A 23,648-nucleotide genomic window follows, 5' to 3' on the forward strand; every position below is an offset into this window, starting at 1 on the left:
CAATTTGCTAGTTGCTACCAATCCTAGACCTATTGTACATCCTATATATAAATTTTTCATATTTCACTTGACTTACTTTTAAGCTTTGGGCTTTTTTGTTGCATTTTTCTTTTCTTTTTTTTTTTTTCTTATTGGCCTTTTATTTTTTATCTTAATAAATAATCTTTTTTTTTGTATTTTAAATTTTTAAAAAATTTAAAAAATTTTTAGACTCATTTAATATTATTGATTAAAAATATTTATTTTTCATACTTTTTCCTTTTTATTTTTTAAATTAAATAATTTTGTAAAAAAATAATATTAACGTAATCTAGATTTAATTTTTTTCGACTTTTTCCTCTTTTAAGTTTTTATTCTTAAACAAATCCATAATATAAATTTTGCTATAACAGCTCATCATTAATAATGTCACGTGACAACTATTTTTTTTTCTTTTTGTTTATCGTCTTTTCTTTTTACTTTTTTAGTCGTTGTTCTCCTTTCTTTATTTATTAGATCAATTTTTTGAAAAAAAAAAAACAACAACATAGCATTTTATTTCATTTTTTTGTCTTTCATTTTTTTTTAATTGGATAAATATTGTAATAAAAGAAATTGATATAAAGTTTTTAAGATAAACATCATTGAAGGTATGGATAATAAAATAATTTATATTTAACTTGTTTTAATTCATTTAAATAAATATGTGTGTCATTTTTAATTCAATACTAAATTAAGTTTTTAATTAGATAAAATTTTTAACAAATGAGTTAATTAATAAAGATTATAAATAATTCATATTTGATAACTTTCAATTGGATCAATTCAATAGAGGTGTGATTTTTTCATCGGGACTGAGTCGAGGCAAATTAAGCTTTTTAAAGAGAAACAAAGTTAGGTTGACAACAAATTAATGGTGCTTTGCCGGAATCCACCTCAAGTTATATATAAAACTATCTATTTTATTATCCATAGTATAAATTTTGCACATTTTAGCCATTATAGGTTGTTCCCTTTAACCCACTTTTTGTTTTCACCTTCTTATCATTTTTTTTTATTTCATTTATTATTTTTTCCTTTTTTTTCCACTCTATATATTTAATAAATAATATTTTTTAAGATTTATGATTTGATTTATTCAATATTATTGATTAAAATTTTTGTCCCCTTTTTTTAACTTTTTGCTTTTTTTAATTTATTTTTATTAAATAATTTTGTTTAAAAATAATATCAATAGAGATATCTCGTAACATTGTCATTTATTTTTTGTTTTATTTTATTTATTTTTAAATTAGATAAAATTTACAATAAAATGACATAGTTAAAAGTGATGAAAAAATAATCTGTATCCAATAAATTTTATTCCATCCCGATTCAATATGAGTATTTAAAAAAAAAATCAAATCAAGTAGAGTTAGGTTTTTAGGAAAATGAAATAGGTTAAAAATCAAATTTAAAATGCTTTGCTCAATGTCATTTCGTATTTTATATATATATTATTAATTTAATTTAATTTATATATTATAATAGTAAAATTATTATTTGATATTTTAATTTAAAAAATTAATATTTTAAATTCAACGTGAGTATCTATATAGCACTCTCAATAAATTTTTTGTATTTTTTTTCTTTTTCAAATTTTTGGTTTTATTTTTATTTTATTAAAACAAACTATAAATTATTTTCTCATAAAATTATCCAAATCATTTAAAAATAAAAAATTAATTTTTTTAAAATTATCTAAACAATAAATTATTCTAAATAATTTAAAATAATTATTTTAATTAACAAAAAAAATTTAATCTGCGACATTGGACTCATTTCTAATATCGTTGAAACTTGACGTATTCCTAATACCTAGGCCTAGTTCCATCCCGATCTCAGCCGTTAAGCTTAATTCCATGCCATCCGCTCACTGTGATCAGGTACAATGAATCAATGACTGAACGGCCCAAAACAAGAAAGGTTATGATTAGATTTAAACCGAGTAGGAAGGCCCAACTAGATTTATGCTTTTAAAAATAAATCCTCATTTAAATGATGATGACGTGGACTTCAAAAGTGGCTTTCAACGAGTAGAGTTGTTTAACTTTAATTGAATTAATCGATCATATTTATTTAATTTGATTAATAAATTATCATTAAATTAAGTTTGATAGATTATAAAAAATGATTTAAGAAAACTTTTAATTTTAAATTAATTCGATTTAAAAATTAAATTAGTATAAAATTTAATTGAAATATTAAAATTTATATATATAATTAAAAATATATGAATTTGTTTATTTTATTTTAAATAATTAGAGTTTTTAATTTAATATTTTAGTGTTTAAATATTTTTATTAGATAATTTTATTTAGTTCATTATACATTTGAAAAAATAAAAATTTAAAATATAATTTAATTTAATATATTTTATTATTAGATTAATTAAAAAAATTAATCAAATCAATCGAATTAATTTTTTTATTAAATTTTAAAATTAAAATTTTAATTAAATTAATAAAAATAATTTAATTAATTTAATTTTAAATAATTCAATTCAAAATTAATCCAAACCTAACTGACCTAACGAAGACCCTGCCAACAAGATTCATTGTTTTTGGTTTTTGAACAACAGAAATGTTGACCGTGTAATTCATGATTTGTACTTCCTGGAAATGCTTGGGGCGTTCCTTGACTTTGAAATTCAAAGGATTTAGGTGGGAAAAGGAAGAGTGGTCATCAGTCACGCCTTTTGTTTTGAAAGATAAATTATTTTCATCTAAGTTTTCAAAAATCATATATAATTTAAGTTATAAGATTTTTCAAACCTCCCAAGCAAACAAATTTTGGGAGTTAACTGATCTGTTTAGAGGAAAAATAAAGGGAAGAAGAAAAAATATTGATATAAAAGAGCTTCAAGTTTCCAGCATGTGAAAGCACATGCAAATCTTTTAATGAAAATCCATATCTTCACTATAAAAGAAAGAATTAAATTACGAAATTTAATTTAATTAGTTCGTGTAATTATTTTTAAAAATTAATATTCAATAAATTTAAAATTTATATATTTTAATTCTCAAATTGTGATTTTTTTCGTAAAAAAATAATTTTTTTACCCTGTAGCATGCCTACAGTCCAAAAGGTTTAAAGTTAAACCAACCAGTTACATCAAGAATCTCACTTATTTAGACCAATTATTTAAACCATCATGCAGTCAATGTCTGACATTACTTTTTTTTTTCACTATTATTATTAGAATAATTTTAATTATTGTTGAGAGCATACTTAGCAACAGATACAAACAAAACCCTCAACTCTAAGGCAAAGTTGTTCTTTATGCAAAAGCAGAAAGTGCAAATGCTAGTTCTTTTGAAAACCTAGGAATTCTGCAACTTTTTCATCAACTACATTATGTGATCACACCACCCTGCAAGCAAAGCATATGTTTCAATGTAAAGCTTTCCAAATAAAAATCCATGCAGATCAGCACACACCGATCTGATCTGCTTTACTGCTTGCTTTTAAAAGTGTTTGAGCATGCATTAAATCTAGTAAATTAGTTCACACTTTCCCCCACATTATCCAATACTTTGGATTACATGAGCAGAAAGAGAGGTGAAAAGCCATTTCAGGGCTTAGTTGGAAGACAGCATAGATAGCCTAACCTAAACCTATATATGTTATTTATATTAATTCCCCACTGACTCCTCCATTGTTGAGCTTTTCAACTTTGGAAAAGAATGATGAGTTTGGGGGTTGTCTCCAAAAAGAAAAGCATTGCCATGATATAGCTTTTCTTCTTCTCCTTCTTCTCATCTAATTTAATTATCATGGTTTCCACTTGTGTTGCTGGCTGCACATCATTTTAAGGCCACTCATGTCTTGCCTGTACAAGTAAGTTCTTTTTTTTTTTTTTTTGGGGGGGGGGGGGGGGTTTGGAGGATTTGGATGAGAATAAAGATAGGCCAATATATTACCGTAAATCAAAATAAAAAACTTTTTCTGACCAAAATGCTTAAATTTAGAGCTCAATTTAAGCTTGGCAAGAAGAATATTGAACCCCATTTGCCATTAAATGTGTCAGCACATTGAAGAATTGGCAAACATGCAACTAAACAAGGCAAACGCCAACTTGTTTCAGAAATTTAAACCAAAAAGGACATAATTAAAATGGTATTTTTACACCTCTGGATGAAATGAATAGTAGAACAGTTCTTTTCTGACTTCTTTAACACTCATAAGCCATAATCCTTTTTTTTTTTTTTTGGGTTCAAGGTCAAGAATGTAACACAATATTCATTTTGGCTTGCATATGTTAGAAAGACAAATAAATTTTGGAGTTTACTCAGCAAAAGTGACATCATTTCCAGATTATTTGGAGCCATTGTCTTAGCACCAAAACCATTTATAAATAAATAAATAAACAATGAGGAAACACTATCCAGTCTGCCGGTGTTGAGGAGCAAAGAAAATGTATGAACAGCAGCCATTAGCAGAACCGAAAAGTGAGGATGAAGGTGAGAAGCAATTTGTGTTTGGTGGAGGGACCTAACAAAGGTTGTGACTTGCCAATGTAGCAGGGTTGCAGCCACTAACCCACTACTCCTTGTGGCATGATTAAGGCTGAGGTCTTTTAATTTTTCTTGGCTGAGAATGCATTCAACTTAAAAATCATTTCAACAAGATTTGCAACTGTATGTTTTCACTGTGAATGACCCACTCGGTCATTTTCATCCATAGTTTTAGTTTTTGTAGCCTATGAAAAAGGCAAATGGATTTCGATCTGAAATTTATACAATCCATCAATGTGAAACCTTTAGTGATGAGCAAAACTTCTTGGAACAGCTATACATTTCACAGGGATATAGAAATTTAGAAATTTGAGTTCTATGCATACAAATATTTTTCGGTTTTTTGGTAGGGCATAGTCCTGAAAGAGAGAGGAGATTTTGGTTTGCAATCAGAATCTCTACGTTTTCGTAAAGCCTCCTTAACCAGTAAATTACGAGGCGGAGGACAATATTTTTCACGTTTTACTCATTTTTTTCAATTTTCTTCATTCACTAAAGGAAGCCCCCTTCACGTAAATGTAAGTTAACCAAAACAATAAATCGATGTGAACTAACGGGCAAAAGGCACCAGGTAAATCTTAACTCCTTTGCCTTTAAATAGTCAATAATTCTTGTAAAACCATGCTATACTACATATCTTGCCCCTAAGTTTTCGCCAAAACGTGCTATTGGCCTACTTGACCCTTGATAAATTTGCTAGTTCACGTGACATAGTCGTCCACAATACGAGCGAATCTTGCTTAACTATTTTAGTAATAAAGAAAGGGAAATATTAATAAGGACAAGTATCGCATGTTTGTTGCGATTGAAGAAATTTTGAATTGAAAAACATGTGTATAAAAAATATGATAATATGGTTAAAAATTTTAAGTGTTTAAAATATTAATAAGGACAAGTATAGCATGTTTGTTGCGATTGAAGAAATTTTGAATTGAAAAAAATATGTTTAAAAATATGATAATATGGTTAAAAATTTTAAGTGTTTAGTATTAATGTGAAAAAGATAAAATATTTAGATTAAAATTTTTAGATGACGTTTATGAAATTTTTTACTATAAATAATTAAATTAAAATTACTTTAGAAAATTAAAACTAATATATTGAAATGTTTCGTTACATATATAAATTGTGTAAAATTTAAAAATTTTAATAAATTTTAATACATTTTTTAGATAAAATATTTTTAGTAAAAATGTTCCAAAATTTTTATAATTGAATACGTATCGATCAATTTTAAATTATAAATAATTTTTAAATAATTTTTTTACATATTATTGATTTTCACATTAAACTCTATTAATCTATCAGTTTATATTTTTTATTAAAATTTTTATTCAATCATTTTTAAATGGAATTTCATAAACTTTACTTACATAATTTTATGTAAGTTTTGTCTTATGAAAAAGTGCTATGAATATTTGAAATGTTTTAAAATATATTTATAAAATAATATAAAAATTAATAAATTATAATCAAATATTATATCTCATATAAAATTTTAATAAATTAAATAAAAAACATAAACTAATAAATGAATCAAACTTATAAGAAAGAGAAATTATCATAAATATTAATAATGGAGTTTTTAGATTTTATAAGCAGGATAAAGAGAGTAACATATAAGATATAGAAATTATTAAAAAGGTAACATATATTCTTTATGATATTAAAAAAATAAAAATAAAACATATGTAAAACTTTTAATACCATTTATAAAATTATAAATTTGATAAAACTTATGTGTACTTAAAAAATCTCTTAAGACTTCATGGTTTCAAAACCTTTTGTGTCTCTTAATAATTTGCAAATGAATGCAATGGTGGTTAGTCTTGTGACTCTTGCATAGGCTAAATCGTCCTTCACCGCTTGACAACATTCAATGGTCAAGCAGCTGCATGCTCTTCTCTTGATTGACATCAAAATGTTTTGGGAGCAAGTACCTATTACAATCAAATTAAAAATCTTTAATTTCATACACAAGTGAAGTAAGAGGTGCCCTTCTCATCCAATTGATGTCTCCTTGGACCACCTCCTTTCATTATTGCAAAATTCAAGACTCCCTTTAACCCATGCCTTGGAATTGACATACATGAATGAAGGAAGGATCAGCTTGGTCTCTCACTCAATGAGGGAAAAAGAAAATACATATTAATTTTCTTATTACAAAAGACGTAAGTTCTTAGAAATGATAAAAAAATTACAAATATTAAAAGTTAAATTCAATCTAACTAATTGTAAAAATTTATCTTTAAAAAAAATAAATGAATTATTCAGATTGAATCTCGAATTCAAATTCATATTAACTTTGTTACCAAACATAAAAAATTTTGCATAAAAAAATGTTTTAAAATTGGATAAAAGTCCAAACAAAAATAACAAGCATATTTATTAAAGATTTTCTTTTTAATTTGATAAATTTCTTAATTGAAAAAGGTTTGGTTAGAATTCAAATCAATTTTGAATTGCTTGACATTTTAAAACTTATTTTACAATAAACAAAAACAATTTTTAGATTTTTTAAAAACTTTTGAGTTGCAATACTTAAACTACATAATCAAATGTTAATACTTTTTCAAAGGAAAATTGGAATCATCCAATAGCTTGAGAGAAAGATGCACCACCTTCTTACTTTGGAAGTGCATTTACCATGCATGTGATGATTAGGTCAACCTGCTTGGTCCTTAATTAATACTACTATATTATAAAAACCTTAGTACTTAAGTTTACATAACATGCAATGTGAAGTATTAAAGAATAAAAACGAACTTTTTTTATAAGATATATCGTAAGATTAAATTTCGATGTCAACATTTATAAATTTTTATCTTTTTCAACTCTACTAACCTATAATCTCTTTTGTAAATAAAGAGGGCAGTTCCCACCATTTACAGAAAAGTAAAACAAGGGAAGTGAAAATAAATTGAAATGCAAAATCCTATCCAATAGACAAGAAAAACAAAAAACAAAAAGTGAAAACCCAAATTTCACATCAGGATGACAGATGTCAGCCATGCGAAAGAGGTGTCGAGGCTTTCAGTAGAGAATAAGTAAAGTTAACACACACGAAAAAAAAATTCGGGGGCAGACACAAACGCACACAATATTGACACAAAAATTCACATATGATCAAGCAGTCAGCTGAAAATATGAAAGTTTTTTTTTTTTTTATTTTCTAGCCCTATTGCTTCCAGTCACACCTGCTGCAGTACAGATGGGCTAGGCGTCTCTTTTTCGCACCTTAACCCAATCTCGGCGCTTATCTGGTCCATAGGGTGGCGCCACCTCAAATAAAGACCATCCATGGTACGACCCTCCCCCCTACCTCTAATCTAATCTAATGCTCTTTTTCCAGTTTCCATGCAAACCACTTTCCACTCGTAAGTTCAAAACTTAGCTTCTGCATAATAAAATTAGTTTTTTAAAAAATAACAAAAATTATTATAGTTATAAATAAAAAAAATTTTATTATAATTATAATTAAAAAAATAAAAAATAAATATATTAAATAAATTTTATTAAAATTAATATTTAAATTTAATTAATAATACGATATATAAATAAAATTCAAATATAATCTTAATCAATAATATTACAGTGGTAATTTTTTTTTCTCGTTATTACATTAATTTCAAATTTACTCTCATGCAAAAAAAAAAAAAGTTTGATATAAATAAACTCAAAGGAGAGAAAAACTTTTTTTTGACAAAAAATAATTCTTAGAATTTAATCAAGGAATTTAACCAAAAAATTTCGAGTTAAATCCAATCCAATGTAATTAATTAATGCTAATTGGATTGAAATTGATTAATTAAAAAAATGATCACGGTTGAACTCAATTCGCAAAGATCTAACAGATTCTGGATTAATAAAGTGATTGTGTAAGAAAAAATGCAATAACAGCTGCCAAGAAGAATCAACCAGCAATTACATAAAATGGAAAGGAACAGACAATTCTCACCCGCGATCAAGTACGAGTACGCAAGTAATGGGTTGCAGCTAGGCTTAGAAACATTTTTAAATTATTTGTTTTAATTCATGTAAATATAAATGGGAGTTTTAAAGACGGAAAAAACGTTTCATAAACGCAATTACACTTATCGTACTGTTATTGCACTTTATCTCACCCAATTAGCTTACCTTTCAATAAATTTTTTTTTACACTTAAATTTTATTTGAATAAACGTTAAGTTTGATTTCGATAAAATTAAAAATAATAATAATTATTATTATAATTACGATTAAAAAATATATATTATAATTATGATTAAAAAAATTAAATAAATTTTATTAAAATTAACATTTAAATTTAATCATTCAACGTGATGAAATCCAAACATAACTTTAAACATAATTTTAATTTTGTTAAATATCAAAGCTTGCTTGTATTATGTTGGCTAATCTATTGTTAGAGATATCAACGGTGAGAATTTTTTATGGCACTGAATAATTAAATCGCTTTTTTTTTTTCTTAAATATCAGTCAACAAAATGATACCTAACGTCTAGAATCATTATTCAATTTGAAATCTGAAATTCAATTTCATTCCAAAATTAACAGATTGTCTTTACAAAAATTGTCTATCATTATATGCTTAGAAATTAAAGTACACTTTTACTTAAAAACAAATCAAAATTAATTGATTATCTTTTGAATCAATTGTATGTTATTAAAATTTACACTTAAAAATCATAAATTTGAAAGAATTTAAACGTATAATATTTTTTTCAATCAGATATATAATTAGATATATAATTAAGTCGAAAGTTTAAAGATAGATTAAAAATTAAAAATAAAATCAAGATAAAATTTATCATTATTATATTATAAGTCAGTATTGAAAAATTTCTCATTATATTTCAATTTCATTAAAATTCATCATTGTATTTATAATTTTTGTTGATTTTGGACATAAAATAACGAATTAGTGAAAATTTACTTTATTGTTATCTAAAAATGATAAAATTAAATGTATGATTACAAAATTTATCATTTGCATTAATAGAATATTTTGTAAAATATTTTTCTTTTATTATTGTTTTGTAAAATATCAATAAAATTAAAATATTATGACAAAAACATTGTTAAAATAGAATTACAATAATAAAATTTAATATTTAAATCATAATATGATAATTAAATTTCACAACGATTAAAAAATTCAAGGAGAAATTTCAAGAAAAAAAAAAAAGAAAAGGAAAAAGGGTACAAAAATTGACTACTAGGACAGCTACAAAATGGTTTTGGTACCAGTTGCCGTATTAGCCCAAATCTCAATAGCCTTCTTCAGAAAAAAAAGATCCTGTGGCAGGGGCAGTAGCAAAGAGAGAGAGAAAACTGAAGTTGAGGACAGACAAAGAAAATTTTTTTTTTCTTTTTAGACAGAGAACAGAGGCAGAGGCCGCAGAACCAAAGAAACAGAGTGTTTCTTACTCTTTTTTCTTTCATTTCAATCCCAGAAAACCATGCCTTATTTCCTCCTCCATTAACGGTCACCTCTTTTCTTTTTCGGTTTTTTTTTTTTTTTTTCAATCCGAACTCATTATTATTACTATTATATTGTGCCCTATCAGCCTACCGGGATCTCTCTGATTCTTCTCCTCTTTCTTTCTTTCTTTTACTCTTTCGCATTATGAAAAATCACATAGCCGACTCATTCCTTTTGAAGCTTAAATATATTTAAAAAAAAACCTTAACGTAACCAACGAAAATTTGCCAGAAACAAGCTTCCTTCTCTCGTTGACATAGCCATATGTACTTGTTTATGAAATTTGGTTGTTGAATCTGATCTGGGTTTTTGTTGTTTGGGGGTGAAAAGAAGAGAGAAAGGAAGATGTTAACGTGTATAGCTTGTTCAAAGCAGCTAAACAATAACAATGGATCTATTGGGCAACAGGATGAAGATACTTCGGAAACTCCTAGGACTAGGCAAGCCATTAAGGCCCTCACTTCTCAGGTATTGTTATTTATTATTAAATGTAGAAATTTGCATACATGGCTTTGTGTTTGTTTGCCGAGAAGATGCAGGAAAAAATGACTAGGATATTTGAAGTTCTGCTTTGACTCCAGTGAGTTTTTCACTGTTCAGAAGCTGGTAAAAGGAAGAGGGATTTTTCGTTATAATTTGACTTTGGTGGGTTCAATATTGTTTTCTATGGTAAAATAAGCTTGGAATCAGTTTTCTGTTCTGTTGCTTTCCTCCATTTTCTTAGCAACCAAACTTAGTAATCCTGAATCCGCCATATTTCTTAAATCTTTATCGACTTTGTTTTTCTTTTTCCTTTCCAATTTTCAAAACAAAATGGAAAAAGCAACAAAACCCTGAATTTGTTTTGTTTTCTAGTTGTTTTTTCTTTCCAACAGAGTAAGGCTTTGACAGGGTTTTTTATATATTTTTAGATCAAGGACATAGCATTGAAAGCATCAGGAGCTTATAAAAACTGCAGGCCTTGTTCTGGTTCATCAAACCATAACCATAACCGGAACTATGCAGACTCCGATGCCGCCTCTGACTCGGCACGTTTCCAATGCCCTTACCGTAGAACAGGAAGCTCGAATTCGACGCCCAGAATTTGGGGCAAAGAGATGGAATCAAGACTAAAAGGACTTTCCAGTGGTGAAGGTACCCCAGCCTCTGTTAGTGGTCGTACAGAATCAGTAGTGTTTATGGAGGAAGATGAGCCTAAGGAATGGGTTGCACAAGTGGAGCCTGGTGTTTTAATCACTTTTGTTTCATTACCTGAAGGGGGGAATGATCTGAAAAGAATTCGATTCAGGTACGTTATTTTGTTATGGTATATATGATAGTGAAGGTTCTGATTTGTCTGGATGTGATCACATGATTTTTATTTTTGGTATTGAAATGGTAGCCATATTTGTATAGTCCTTTGTGGTTGAAACTTTTCTTGTATATCAAATATCTGGTTTTGAAGTGTTATTGTTGTTTTGTTTTGAATGACGTTCTTGGCTCTTGAGTTTGATATTGAAGGTTTCAGTTTGTTGGATTGTGATTGCATATAGTAAGTATCCTGAAGGTGGTAATTCGAGCTGGGGTATTTTGACATTATCCTTTGTCATTTTATGTGTCATGAGTGTGACTGTCGCACTAAATTTTCATGTGAGGTTCTATGAGTGAAAATCTATATAGCATCATTGAAGTGGCCCCATATACGGGTCTCTCTTTATGGTTGGTCCACTTGTCATATAGCTTTTTTGCATTTCCAGTGAATCATGCAATATTAAGGGCAATAAGTCCTTGTTTCCTGTCTAAATAACTCAATTTAGAGCTAGATGGTTAAAGCATTCAATCTGGATGTGTTTCTGACTCCTTGGACAGTGGGTTGTAATCTTGGTATGTGCATAAGTTAACTGGAACTTGAGATGACACTTGGGGCCAAGTTCTATGTGATCTTTCTGTAGGCAGTGCACTGATTGGTGAATCTAGTGTAACAGTAAAGGTCTAAAGAAATGTCTTCTTCACATCCGATGTTGGTACATACAATTGCCTTTCGTCCTCCAGGGAGTTCACTGGCAAAATTTACACTTCCTGATGATAGTGACCACCAAAAGCATTTATTAGAATCACAAGAAAATGTGTTTTTGTACATCAAGTCATTGCTTGTCAATTACCCGTTGTTTTTTTATGGGCCAAAATATCGTATGAACCATGTAAAGCATTTCATTTTTTAACTCCTTTGGGAATTTTGGACAATCTCCACCAGGATACCATTTTCCTTTCTTTTTTGCTTCTCATGTAGGAACCTCGATGGCTTCAGTTTCTAACCAACAATGGTTTCTAATAACAAAAATTCCTACTATCTCATAATTTTCAAAAGTGTATAATTTGACAGAAGATTATGAAGAGATAAGACCATAAATTTTGGTTGTTTACTGACTGATTTATTACAGTTTTTTCTTCATCTCTTAGTATTTTGACAAACAAGCTTCTTTAGCTATTAGGAATAGATACATGTGGAGATCTCATCTTGCATAATTTCTGGAAATGATGATAATATATTTATCTGAAATTCTGAAAGGGAAAAAATCACACTTTTTTTCAGTTCCTTTCTGTTTCCTCCTTTTTTTTTTTTTTGGTTTTGTCCTTGTATTGCACTTTGAAACATTCTTTTGTCTTCCTTTAATCTAGAAAATATTGGCTATACTAGCCATACTTGGAAGAATGAAGGTGATTACCAACAAAATGTGAAAGCATAAGATTGCGAATTTTGCTATGGATTTTCCTAGCTTTTTTAACAGACCCACCATTTATCTGCTGATCTAAATTGATGGGATATTTAGTTCTGATAATTATTCTATAAAAACTATTTTTGGACAATATAGCACAAAGAGCATTTTGGTGTTTATATTAGTAGTTGGGAACTTAAACATCTATAGCTTTGCCTGTTAATCACCTGTTCCTTCTTGATGACATTTTGAATGCCAACCGATGTTCTTCATTATCTTGTTAATGGGTTCAAGTGTAATTATCAAGACACTAGGCTTCTGTAATTCAGTTGAATAAACAAATATCTTTTTAATGGGTTCAAGTGTAATTATCAAAGCACTTGCTACTGTAATTCTGTTACATAGCCAATGTTTATTCATTTTTTCTCGTGCACAATTGTCGTTTCAAGGATTTTGAAACTTCAATATTGCAATTATCAGCTTCTGCTTTTCTTTCATTCTATAGTTTCTTGTGGATTGCTTAGAGTGCTAATCTATCCTTTTCTTAATTTAATCAGTCGTGAAATGTTTAATAAATGGCAAGCTCAAAGGTGGTGGGCTGAGAACTATGAAAAGGTCATGGAATTATACAATGTTCAACGCTTTAATCGTCAAGCAGTCCCGCTTCCAACTCCTCCAAGATCCGAAGATGAAGTAAGCTTCTTTTCTGCATGTGTTTTTAACTTTTTGTTGTCCTTAGCATGACTTAGTGAAGTCCTAGTAATTATTTTTTTCCAACATTTCTTCATTCTATCTATTTTTAAGTGGTGAACTATGAAACTCCTTTAGCATGCTTTGGGATGTGGATTGGACACTTACACTATTTGGTTTGAAAGTAAGAAACCAAGTTAGATATATTTGATTACCACTCATTTAAAATAGATGCAATCAGTCCGTGATAGGGGATCTTTTCTCTTTGGTTTTATTTTTCAATTAACTATAGGTTCAACATATTCAGGGTTTCAAGCAATTTTGTTCTTTGATGTCATACTGCCACTTTGGGGTTTACTCTATTCATAAAGGGGATAGCCCTTGAATTTCATGCAAAGATCACCATAATCATCTTATTTTTTAGTAAAATGACATTTCCATAAGTTTTTTGGTTTTTCAAATTAATTTTCGTTCTTCCCTTTTAGGGCTCAAGAATTGAATCTGCAAAGGACAGTCCTGTGACTCCACCGCTGAACAAAGAAAGGCCCCGCAACTTTGTCCGGCCAACAGGAATGGGCTATTCTTCATCAGACTCCCTGGATCATCACCCAATGCAGTCCCGTCAATACTCTGACTCAGCTGCACTTGTTTCAACACCAAAACTCTCCAGCATTAGTGCAATCAAGACTGAGACTTCATCCATAGATGGCTCTGTTAGGACTAGTTCATCAAGAGAGGCAGATCGCTCTGGAGAGCTCTCTATCAGTAATGCCAGTGACATGGAAACCGAATGGGTTGAACAGGATGAACCAGGGGTTTACATCACTATTAGAGCACTTCCAGGTGGTACTCGGGAGCTTAGACGTGTCCGCTTCAGGTATGTGGTTTGTTTAACGTAGACGACAGATTGATTAAAGGTTAAAACTGTTAAAATAGTCTGATGGTGACTAGTTGATTGCATTTTCTTGGGTTGAAACATGCGAATGGAACAAAAGCCAAGCTGTTATTTTGGTCTTATGTTTCCTTGATGATTATTATTAACTGGTCATTCCATCCTTCTTTGCTTTGAAGTTGGCTTAAAACCATTCCTGATATGCGTTATTAGTAGTAAACTGTGAAGTTGAGTTTGTGGCCAAGCCCATTATTTGCAAAAGAAAAATGATAGTGTCTGAAATTCTGACCATCTGATTACTCGCAAGAAATAAATGGCCATGAATTAGTTGTTTATCACCTCCATGTCATTTATGAGTGGTTGAACTGGTCTGTCAAACAAATCCTTTGCAAAATTTGGATAAAATTTGCATGGGGTAGCTTCAGTCTAAAGTGTACGATAAACCTCTTAGGATTCAACTACTTAGCTAGTTATTTATTCTACTGAAGCAATGAGACCTGATAACAGTTAACGATACCAATTACTGAAAATACAACCAACTCATTCCTGATTTATTTCCTCAAGCATTATGGCCCATGAATTAAGTTCTGATTAGAGGGTTTTCTTTTTCATTTTTTCTTTTAATGAAGTTTGCTGTCTTGGGATATATTAGCTTGAATAGATTGATATAATAGTTACCATCGAGTTATATAATATCCAGTGAAGGAATGGGACAATCCTTGGTGAAGCAAACGGCACCATGCTCCTCTAAGATTTTGTTTGGTCCCAGTGAGTGCAAACAGCTTCCCTAGTGCATATAGAGTCAGTGCATGATCCGAAAACCTAGCCTTATTATTGCTAGTTTGACTCACGATGCTGGTCCCCTTACCTCCAAGGTTATCCCGCTGTGAATTGCGAGCATTTTGTGCATAGTCCCCACTCCCAACCCCCCTAGTGTCAGCTAGGACTCCCATTTCCCAATTCTCCTTGGCCCCCATTAGCAAACAACAGTAAAGAGCTTAATATTTAATTCAATCAATTGCTTTATAGCAATAAAACCATTTTTGTTTCTTTATATGTGATGCAGCCGAGAGAAGTTTGGAGAAATGCATGCAAGGATGTGGTGGGAAGAAAACCGAGCCAGGATACAAGAACAGTACTTGTGAGATTTAGCAAATCAATGAGATATTGGCATTTGGAAGTTTGTCTCCTTTTAACCACTGGTGTTTAGACAATTCTGTGTACCTGGGCACTTCCTATTGTTCTGCTTAGATATACACTCAAATACTACTTTTTCCCCATATTTGGTTGGATGCAGTTGTTGGGTGCTTTTGGGGTTTTGACAAATTGGTGCAGAAATTGAAAAGATGATGAGAAATTTTTAGTTAAAATAATTCTTGTTCATTTTCATTAGAGCTATACTTTTCATCCAAACTATTTATATAAAGTTATAACCTTGATATTATCTCACATTTACAGGCTTTTTTTCATTGAGATGGGGGTGTTTTCCCCTGTTTGTTTGAGGGGAAGAAAAAAGATTAAAATGAAAATTTTTGTATGACTCTTTTATGTTCTCACCATTTTTATACGGGTCCATAGGTTGAAATAAGATGAACAATTTGTCATGTTCTTCGATGGCTTTATATTTTCGAAATAAGCAAAACCCAAATTGAAATATATATTCTTTTTACTTATTAGAAAAAAGAAACAAAACTTGAATTAAAATCTCCTCAAATCATTTAATAGCTTGACGTTCCATGATTGGTCCATTTTAATTTTGATTTGATCTTAATTACTTTTTTTTTATATTAAAAATGATCATAAATTATAAAATTAATATTTTATCAACAAATCACTTTTTACTTTTTAACTTATATAGTATTTTGTAAAAATTGCTCTTCATAAGGAAATAAATGATGAGGTGAAGTAGGGTTCAAAATTTGAAATTGCCCTCTACCATTCCTAGTCCTTACAAATTTTCCATGGGTTTACAATTTACAAACACAAAAATATTAATTTTCAACTCAATTTGCTTTATTCCTTTCTTTATCTTCTATTTAAAAAAAAAAAGCAAAAATATAAAGGGCAAAGAGCTCTCTAATTTTTTACTTCACTCATCTAATCCCACTACGACAACCAAACTTTTATTTATTTATTTTTCATCTATAGCTAAACCAAAAAAATAAAAAACATTTAAACATTATACAAGAGAAGACCAAGACTCATTAGAGTCAACGACGACGGCGTAAACTGGCAAGCTAAATCTCTGTTCCATTGTAACTTGTAAGAAAATTTCAAAGTTTTCCTAATAATAATAATAATAATTTTCTATAAATCACAAAATAAGCTACTTTAGTCGAAGACACTCTCAAATAGAAGGCAAACTTGCGAGTATACATAATTTTAAGGGGCAGATAGTCATTAAGCAAATCCCAATTAGGAATTTCTCCCAAGTAAAAGCGTTTTCAAAACCCTTGTTCCCAAACCTCTTTCTGTCCCTGGAGCCGTTCTTCACACTCTTTCTCTCTCTAAATGCAAACCCTAGCTCTTCCCTTTTAAAGGTTAATAATAATAATAATAATAAAAATAAATAAATAAATAAATAAAAGAACCCTCTCTATATTTAAAATAGAAATTTGGAATTGGATTTCAAAAATGGGTTTTTTGTTAAAAAAATAGTGGAAAGTAAGAGTCTTTTTCTCTTCTTTTTTTTTTTTTTTTTTTTGGGAGTATTTGAAAAGAGGGAGAGAGAGTGGGAGGAGAGATGGTAAGTGGGGCAAGAATCGAAGGAGATTACCCAGCGCCAGTGAGGAAGACAATACAGTCAATCAAGGAAATAGTCGGCAATCACTCTGATAATGATATCTATGTTGCCTTGAAAGAGGCAAACATGGATCCTAATGAAACTGCCCAGAAATTGCTTCATCAAGGTCACTTTTTTTTTTTTTTTTTCTAAAACCCTTTCTTTCCATTCTGCTGTCTTTGCCCTTTTTTTGGTGTATTGGAAAGTGGGTTTTTGTTTGCTTTGTAGTGGTTTTTAGTCTGGGAGTTTGAGGTCAAGATTGTTCTGGTTCAAGTTGTGCTGTTTCTTTAGGGGTTTTTATTGTGTTAAGATATTGGGTTATTTCAGTTTGTGTTGAAGTTATATATTTTTTTATGCCGAAGGTTTAGCGCCTGATGATTATTGCAGGAAATTTTAGCTTGCTAAAAATGTAGTTTTGGCTTGTTTAGTGATATTTCTTTTAGTCTTTTGCTTTGCCTTGGTGCTCTTCTTTTCGCTATAGTAGGTGCATTTTGCTGAGTCTGAAGGATTGCGTATTAGTTCTTTTTTGTTATAGTAGGTGCATTATGGCTTGGTGCTTTCTTCAATTTTGGTGTTTTGAGCCCGCTGATAAATCATCAATCGACTTTTTCTAGAACTTTGTTTGGTTTCTCTGATATAGTGGGGGAAAATAATAAAGTATTAAAGTTTGATTAGTACAACCCAGAATCAAAATCAAACATAATGGCAGTTACTGTACTATTCTACAATCTTTGGTCAGTGATCTTGATGCATGACAAGTAAGCTGCTTATCTTTGTGTGTGTCATAAAATTGGTATTATGATCCTCGTTGACTTGTCTGACCTAATTCTCTCTTTTGGCATTATGACGTTGGATAGCATTCAGGATTATGCCTTTCTAGTGGTTCTTGTCATGGCGGGCATGGTGAACTAGTGACCCTGGATAGTCACACCTGGAATAGTAGGACAATCTAGCAGTTTTCCTCATTTTGTTAATTATCAATGTTAAGAGGGGATCGCTGTCTTTCTTGTTGTTTAGGCAACTTTCATCTAATTGGTAAATTGGTGTTGTCGATCTTCAGCCTTGTTTGAGTTCTCAAAGTTGATAAATTTTTTTCCTTTGGATACGTTGTGGTTTCAGATTGCCTCTTTTGTTTGAAATGATATTTCAAATGTACTTTTATAGATGTTTTACATCCAGTCTCGTTTTTTCTTCTCAGATACATTTCATGTAGTAAGGAGAAAAAGAGATCATAAGAAAGAGGTATAATCTTGTATATTATACTAATATGGGTTTTGGCAAATCTTTTCTTTGTTAGTTTACTTCCTTTAGCAATAGAAGGTTGTTTTTCAACATCATGCCTATTTTTATCTTAGCTGTGGCTGTTGACTTGCACATTCTCAGCATTTGATAGGTGCCTCTGTTTTTTAATTCTTAGTCATTTATTATTATTTTTTTCTTTTATAAGTTTATCCTGTGATATTCATGTGTTTGATTGATCTTGTATCCATAGTATTTGAGATAATGTTAATGCCTTGAATTATTATTACTTGTTGTATCTTGAAATGTGAACCCACAAGAGGAGTTAATGTACAGCTGCAAAAATCTTGTTCTGATCTGACATTTCCTTATGATAGAGCATTGGGTACCAAGGTTCCATGGATCCAAGAAAACGTTCTGAGAATATTGGTCAAGGGATGAAATTTCGTACATATCCTGAACGTGGTTCTAGAAAAGGAGGCTATACTTGGAATGCTATGCCTGGTAATGCAGTAAGATAATGTGTTTAATGATTTGACCTTTAGTTTTTTGCAAGTTAATGCTTGATTATATAGTCTCCTCAATCTAAACATTAATCTGTCCTATGTTCAAGGAGTGATAAATTAAAGTTAGGAATTCTTAAGTGTCTTTAATGATTTCCATCATTGTTAATATGGTACAAAGTAGATGTTAAAATTGTCAATGAAGATGGATATTAGAGAAATTGGTAATTTTAATGATTTACATTATTGTGTAACAGTCTTTGTATATTGATGTTTAATGTCTTAGATTTGCAATTTGTGCAGTATGCTGATCTGTTGAGGTTTTCTTGATACCCTTGTACTTGCCTTTAAGAATTCAATTCTTTTTAATCCATCCTTCCATGAAATCCTGCAGCTTTAAGCATTTTTTTTCGTAATTTATATAAATTTATACATGTAAGATGTGTTAGTTTTCCTTATGTATAGAACAGTTCTTTAATTGCATTGGTTCCTATCTACTTCTATGTAAAGTCTTTAGCTTATTATTGACTATCATGAGGCACTTTTAGCCTTTTCTGCCATTTAATGAATAGTTTCTTACTAGATGCAGGAGTCAACAGAGAGTTTCGTGTTGTGAGGGACAACAGAGTCGATCAAAATGCAAGTAAAGATGTAAAGCCTCCTTTCTCACAGTACTCAACTTCTGAAAATGAGCAAGTGCCTGTGAATGTTGCTGAAAAGGGGTAATGTTTATTTGTTATTATTTATTTGCTGTTCCATTGTAAACTTTGTTTATTCCCTGGTTTCCTTTGCATCTGTATTTACTGATATCGTAGTCCATGTGAAATAGTGTGAACTGAGTATTCTCCTATTATTACTATTCTGCAGTTCAACGGGAATGCCAAGCAATCAGAGGCCTCAGAGTAAATCTCAAACTACTAATGTGCCATCCAGTTCACAACCAAGGCATGCTCGGGATGCAAATTCAAATGGTATTGATAGGAAAGAAATATTGGGCGAAAAGCGAACTTTTATTCCTAATGCTGTTTCATGGTCACAGCCAGTGAAGCCCAATAATAGTCGTGCACATTTTGCCCCTCAATCATCAAGCAGCTCGGTTGTTGGGATTTATTCGTCCTCAACAGATCCTGTTCATGTGCCTTCCCCTGATTCCAGATCATCTGGTGTTGTTGGAGCTATCAAGCGTGAAGTTGGGGTTGTGGGTGTTCGCCGTCAGCTTTCTGAAAATACTATCAAAGATTCACATGGAACAACTGGTTCTCTCTCCAATACGCATGTGGGGAGGGACACTTCATCAGAGGCATTTCGACCTTTTCCTGGAATTTCTAGAGCAGACCAGCTCAGTCATATAAGTGCAGCTGAATCTGTCGTGCCTGAGATTTCTGGAAGCAGGTCATTCGTGAGCAATCAGTATGGGAGCAGGCAATATCAACAAGTTTTAGGTCATCAAAAAGGTACTCCCTCTCAACTAGAAGCATCCATTTCATATGCTGTTCTTTTTGTTGGTCAAGGGGGTAGGTTTGATATGATTATTATATTTATCTTTAAGAATGTTTTCCTGGGTATTCCTTTTCGCTTGTATGTTAGACAGAAGTTTAAATAACATGTATTTACAAAACATTAGAGGAAAAAGAATCTAAAGAAAAGCTTAACCTATTACTTGTTGGTTATTGCTGTATCATGTGGCATTGATGCTTCTCTGTTATTATTATTACTATTATGTTTTTTACAAATATGTTTCTGTTGTGTTAAAAAGAACCCAAATGCAGTTTCTTTTCACTTAATTTTAAGCTTCTTGAAAGTGTAAGGAACTTTTGAGTCTATCGAGGCTAAATATTTTAGAATGTAAGACATCATAAACCAGTGATAGAATTAGATATCAAGTTAATGCATCTTCTTATTATATTGCTGTTCTCTTCATTGACCAATTTATGTTTCTTCTATCACTTTAAACTGCTATTTTAGCAAATGAGTCAGTAGGTTGTAGTTATTATAGCACTTGATTTGGACTTGTTTCTAAAGTTTATGTGAGAGTTTATCATGTACATTTGGTGCAGCTAACCAACATAATAAAGAGTGGAAACCAAAATCAAGCCAAAAATCAAGTGTTAATAATCCTGGAGTTATTGGAACACCTAAGTCTGCTTCACCTCCTGTTGATGATGCCAAGGTCTTGGATTCAGGAATAGCTGAATTGCGAGATAAGTTTTCTCAAGTAAATATCTGTGAAAATGAGAACGTTATCATAGCGCAACATATTCGAGTCCCGGAGAATGATCACCGTCGACTTACTTTTGGCAGCTTTGGAGTGGAATTTGATTCGTCAAGGACTTTTGTGTCAGGTCTTCAAGCCACTGGTGTTGCCAGAGACTCAAATGGGGAATCTGCTGCTAGGTTGATCTTTTCTTCCAAGTAATTACTTACATTCGGTAGTCTAAAGTTAAAAATTTGTTCTTAAGTCAAGACCCTGCTTCTAATGTTCTACTTGTATTTGATCTAAGTAGTTTGTCTGTGTCCACTCCCGATACTTCCAGTGAAGATGCTGCTGGTGGCAGGCCCATTGAAATTTTAGATGATCAACTTAGAAATTCTGGATCTGATTCTCCACCCTCTGGTACTGCATCTGAGCATCAATTGGCTGACAAGGAGGACACTTCAAGTCCCCATAATTTGGAAAGTTATGCCGATATTGGAATGGTCCAGGACAACAGTCCATCCTATGCTCTTTCCGAGTCACAACAGCAGCAAGATCCTCCTGAGTTACCTAGTTTTTCAGTAAGTATAATCTTATGAATAGTGGCAGGTGTCATACAAATTCAAACCTTTGATCTTACTTGAATGAGTATTTATGAAATTTACACTTGGTGAAACTGATATAAAGCCACTTTGAAATTTGGGAATAAATACCCTTTTCTTGATTGCTCCTTGCAATGGAATGGTCTGATGTGGTGTTGTCTGATAGCAGGCATATGATCCCCAAACTGGTTATGATTTTCCATATTTCAGAGCCCCAATAGATGAAACTGCGAGAGGACAGGGTCTACTATCTCCTCAGGAGGTTAGTGGCAGTAACATGTATTTAAAGAATGCTTGTTTTCTTTATCACTTTACTTGATGCAAATTCTAAATGATAATTAGGCTTTAAGCATGCATGCTGCCAACATCCCTGCATCAACAATACCAATGGTGCAGCAGCGACAGCCACCAGTAGCACAGATGTATCCTCAAGTTCATCTGCCCCATTTTACTAATCTTATGCCGTATCGTCAGTTTGTCTCCCCAATTTATCTACCACAGATGGCGATGCCAGGTTATTCCAGTAACCCTGCTTATCCACATCCTTCGAATGGTAGCAGCTATTTGCTCATGCCAGGAGGTAGTTCTCATCTTAATGCAAATGGCCTCAAGTATGGGATTCAGCAGTTCAAACCACTTCCTGCTGGTAGTCCTACTGGGTTTGGAAATTTTAACAGTCCATCTGGTTACACAATCAATGCTTCTGGTGTAGTTGGGAATGCAACAGGTCTTGAAGACTCATCTCGGATCAAATATAAAGATGGCAATATCTATGTTCAAAATCAACAGGTAAATAAATTTCTTCACTCTAATAGCCAGTAGATTATAAGCCACAGATAAACTAAATTCTGAGACAATAGTGACTGTGACTTGACGGTTCTTGAATGTCCTGGTGTATCTGGTTTTGGGTTGGCAGTGTAATTGGTCTGCCAGAGCAAGACGGTGTCTAGTTATCTACTTAGAGAAAGTTCCAACCAGTGAGAAAAAAGTAATACACGTTATGAAGATATTAGCTAGGATATGTCTGATTCTCTGAAAGTTTTCAAAGTATTGACATCGGTGTTTGTTGTTGAATTAGATAGTGAACCCTGAAAGATCATAACCTTTGACTGCTTTAATGCTATTTATTAAGCCAGGTCATTTGTGTTTGGATTTGGCTCTTCTTTATTTTTTCGTCCATTACTTCCAATGCACTCATAGTCACTGTTCATACACTTGGAGTCCATGATCAATGACTGCACCCCACACGTGTTAACCATGATAAAGAATATATTGAAAAGTAATGCACGAAAAACTAATGGAGAGGTTTTAACTCATGAGTTTTGCAGTTTGATTTTTACATTTTGTTGAGTGTTGACTTTTTTATTTGTTATGAGTCATGATTTCAAATTGAGCCCGTTGGATGTGTAGTGTGATATATCTTTACTTGTCTCGCGCACCATGAGTTTCTGTAATTCTGCATGTGTTTCTTTGGTTTGATGAAATGGTCTTTTGTCCTTGCTGTGTGTAGTTTTTGTCAAGTTGGCAGGTTTGGTTGTCAATCATAGTCTCTTTGCTAACTGCGTTGTCATTTGACAGGCTGATACATCAGATCTCTGGATTCAAAACCCGAGGGAGCTACCTGGCTTGCAATCTTCTCCATACTACAATCTGCCACAAACACCTCATGGTTATATGCCATCTCACACAGGCCATGCTTCGTTTAATGCTGCTGCGGCACAGTCTTCTCACATGCAATTCTCGGGGTTGTATCATCCTCCTCCACAGCCTGCCGCAATGGCAAACCCACATCATCTAGGCCCTGTCATGGGTGCTAATGTTGGTGTTGGGGTTGCTCCGGCTACTCCTGGGCCTCAAGTGGGTGTTTACCAACCGCCTCAATTGGGTCATCCTAACTGGACAACAAACTTCTGAATGGTATCAAGCTAACCCTTTCTCTTATAAGGGAGTGAAGTAGCGATAGAAAGTTTAAAGTTTTATTTGTTAAATAACCCACAATCTTTTTAATTCAATGCATAATTGGTGTTTAA

The 23,648-nt window shown here is 31.4% G+C and overlaps 2 protein-coding genes across 19 annotated transcripts; both read left to right on the plus strand.

Annotated features, from left to right (window-relative positions):
• The first annotated feature begins 9,795 nt into the window (after positions 1–9,795).
• Positions 9,796–15,746, plus strand: LOC111274676 (protein Brevis radix-like 2). Its single transcript, XM_022859493.2, has 5 exons — positions 9,796–10,488; positions 10,932–11,308; positions 13,274–13,409; positions 13,892–14,283; positions 15,365–15,746. Exons 1-5 carry the CDS (start codon positions 10,366–10,368, stop codon positions 15,441–15,443), a joined length of 1,107 nt encoding a protein of 368 aa, XP_022715228.1. The 5' UTR covers positions 9,796–10,365; the 3' UTR covers positions 15,444–15,746.
• Positions 15,747–16,677: 931 nt separating this feature from the next.
• LOC111274677 (uncharacterized) lies at positions 16,678–23,648 on the plus strand. 18 transcript variants are annotated; one of them, XM_089755312.1, is made up of 10 exons: positions 16,678–17,207; positions 18,279–18,322; positions 18,697–18,823; positions 19,406–19,544; positions 19,690–20,276; positions 20,880–21,234; positions 21,357–21,597; positions 21,785–21,880; positions 21,961–22,407; positions 23,197–23,648. In XM_089755312.1, exons 1-10 carry the CDS (start codon positions 17,042–17,044, stop codon positions 23,530–23,532), a joined length of 2,538 nt encoding a protein of 845 aa, XP_089611438.1. In that variant the 5' UTR covers positions 16,678–17,041; the 3' UTR covers positions 23,533–23,648. The 18 variants fall into 18 exon arrangements, with proteins under 18 accessions (XP_089611438.1, XP_089611439.1, XP_022715231.2 ...); XM_089755313.1 differs by having other exon boundaries at positions 20,880–21,216; XM_022859496.2 differs by having other exon boundaries at positions 19,412–19,544; positions 21,327–21,597.

This window comes from Durio zibethinus, chromosome 26, assembly GCF_047325235.1.
Source record: "Durio zibethinus cultivar Kanyao isolate XHJ-2024 chromosome 26, ASM4732523v1, whole genome shotgun sequence".
Taxonomy (NCBI): domain Eukaryota; kingdom Viridiplantae; phylum Streptophyta; class Magnoliopsida; order Malvales; family Malvaceae; genus Durio; species Durio zibethinus.